This window comes from Buceros rhinoceros, unplaced genomic scaffold, assembly GCF_000710305.1.
Source record: "Buceros rhinoceros silvestris isolate BGI_N320 unplaced genomic scaffold, ASM71030v1 scaffold21431, whole genome shotgun sequence".
NCBI lineage: Eukaryota > Metazoa > Chordata > Aves > Bucerotiformes > Bucerotidae > Buceros > Buceros rhinoceros.
In genome coordinates, this window is record NW_010393951.1 from 11,452 (window position 1) to 11,963 (window position 512).

The 512-nt window shown below is 52.3% G+C and overlaps 1 protein-coding gene across 1 annotated transcript in view; it reads right to left on the reverse strand.

Moving 5' to 3' along the window:
• Positions 1–512, reverse strand: part of GFPT1 (glutamine--fructose-6-phosphate transaminase 1) — a 22,152-nt gene that overhangs the window by 5,698 nt on the left and 15,942 nt on the right. Inside the window, exon 15 of the mRNA XM_010145080.1 lies at positions 43–163. Within this exon, the coding sequence (XP_010143382.1) occupies positions 43–163 (121 nt within the window). The remainder of the gene's footprint in view (positions 1–42; positions 164–512) is intronic.

Genomic DNA, 512 nt, shown 5'->3' on the forward strand with positions numbered 1-512 from the left:
GTGAGCCCCTGACAAGCAGAGGATGGCAGAGCGAGAGCATACCTGACTGGCTGAGGAAGAAGCAAACATCGTCTCTGAAGACAGGGGTGTTTCTGTCCAGGAAGTCACTGGCCAGTTCGACCATGACAGGTAGTTCAGTCAGTTCTTCCAGAACCTGACGCGTCTGGAAAAAGATGTCAGAAAGTTACATCGTGTTTAAAAACCCGAGTGTTTGGAGTAAAAAAAAGCCTCTGGTTGCCACACATTGGAAAATATTACTATCAAAATACCATGTGAAAATTAGCGCTGGATTACATTTTAATTGCTCAGGAAAGCCACAGGCAAGTCACACAACTAGCCCTGCAAAAAGCAAGCCTGCCTCTGGCACCGCAAACAGCCGGCGAGGTCAACTCCTCCCCCGCAGGCGGACCGTGCTGGAGTCACTCTCACCGATCACACGACGTTGCACCGTACTGGGGTCCTGCCACCGGGCTGCGACCTGCCTCACCGAGGAGCTCAGAAAGCAGCCCCTG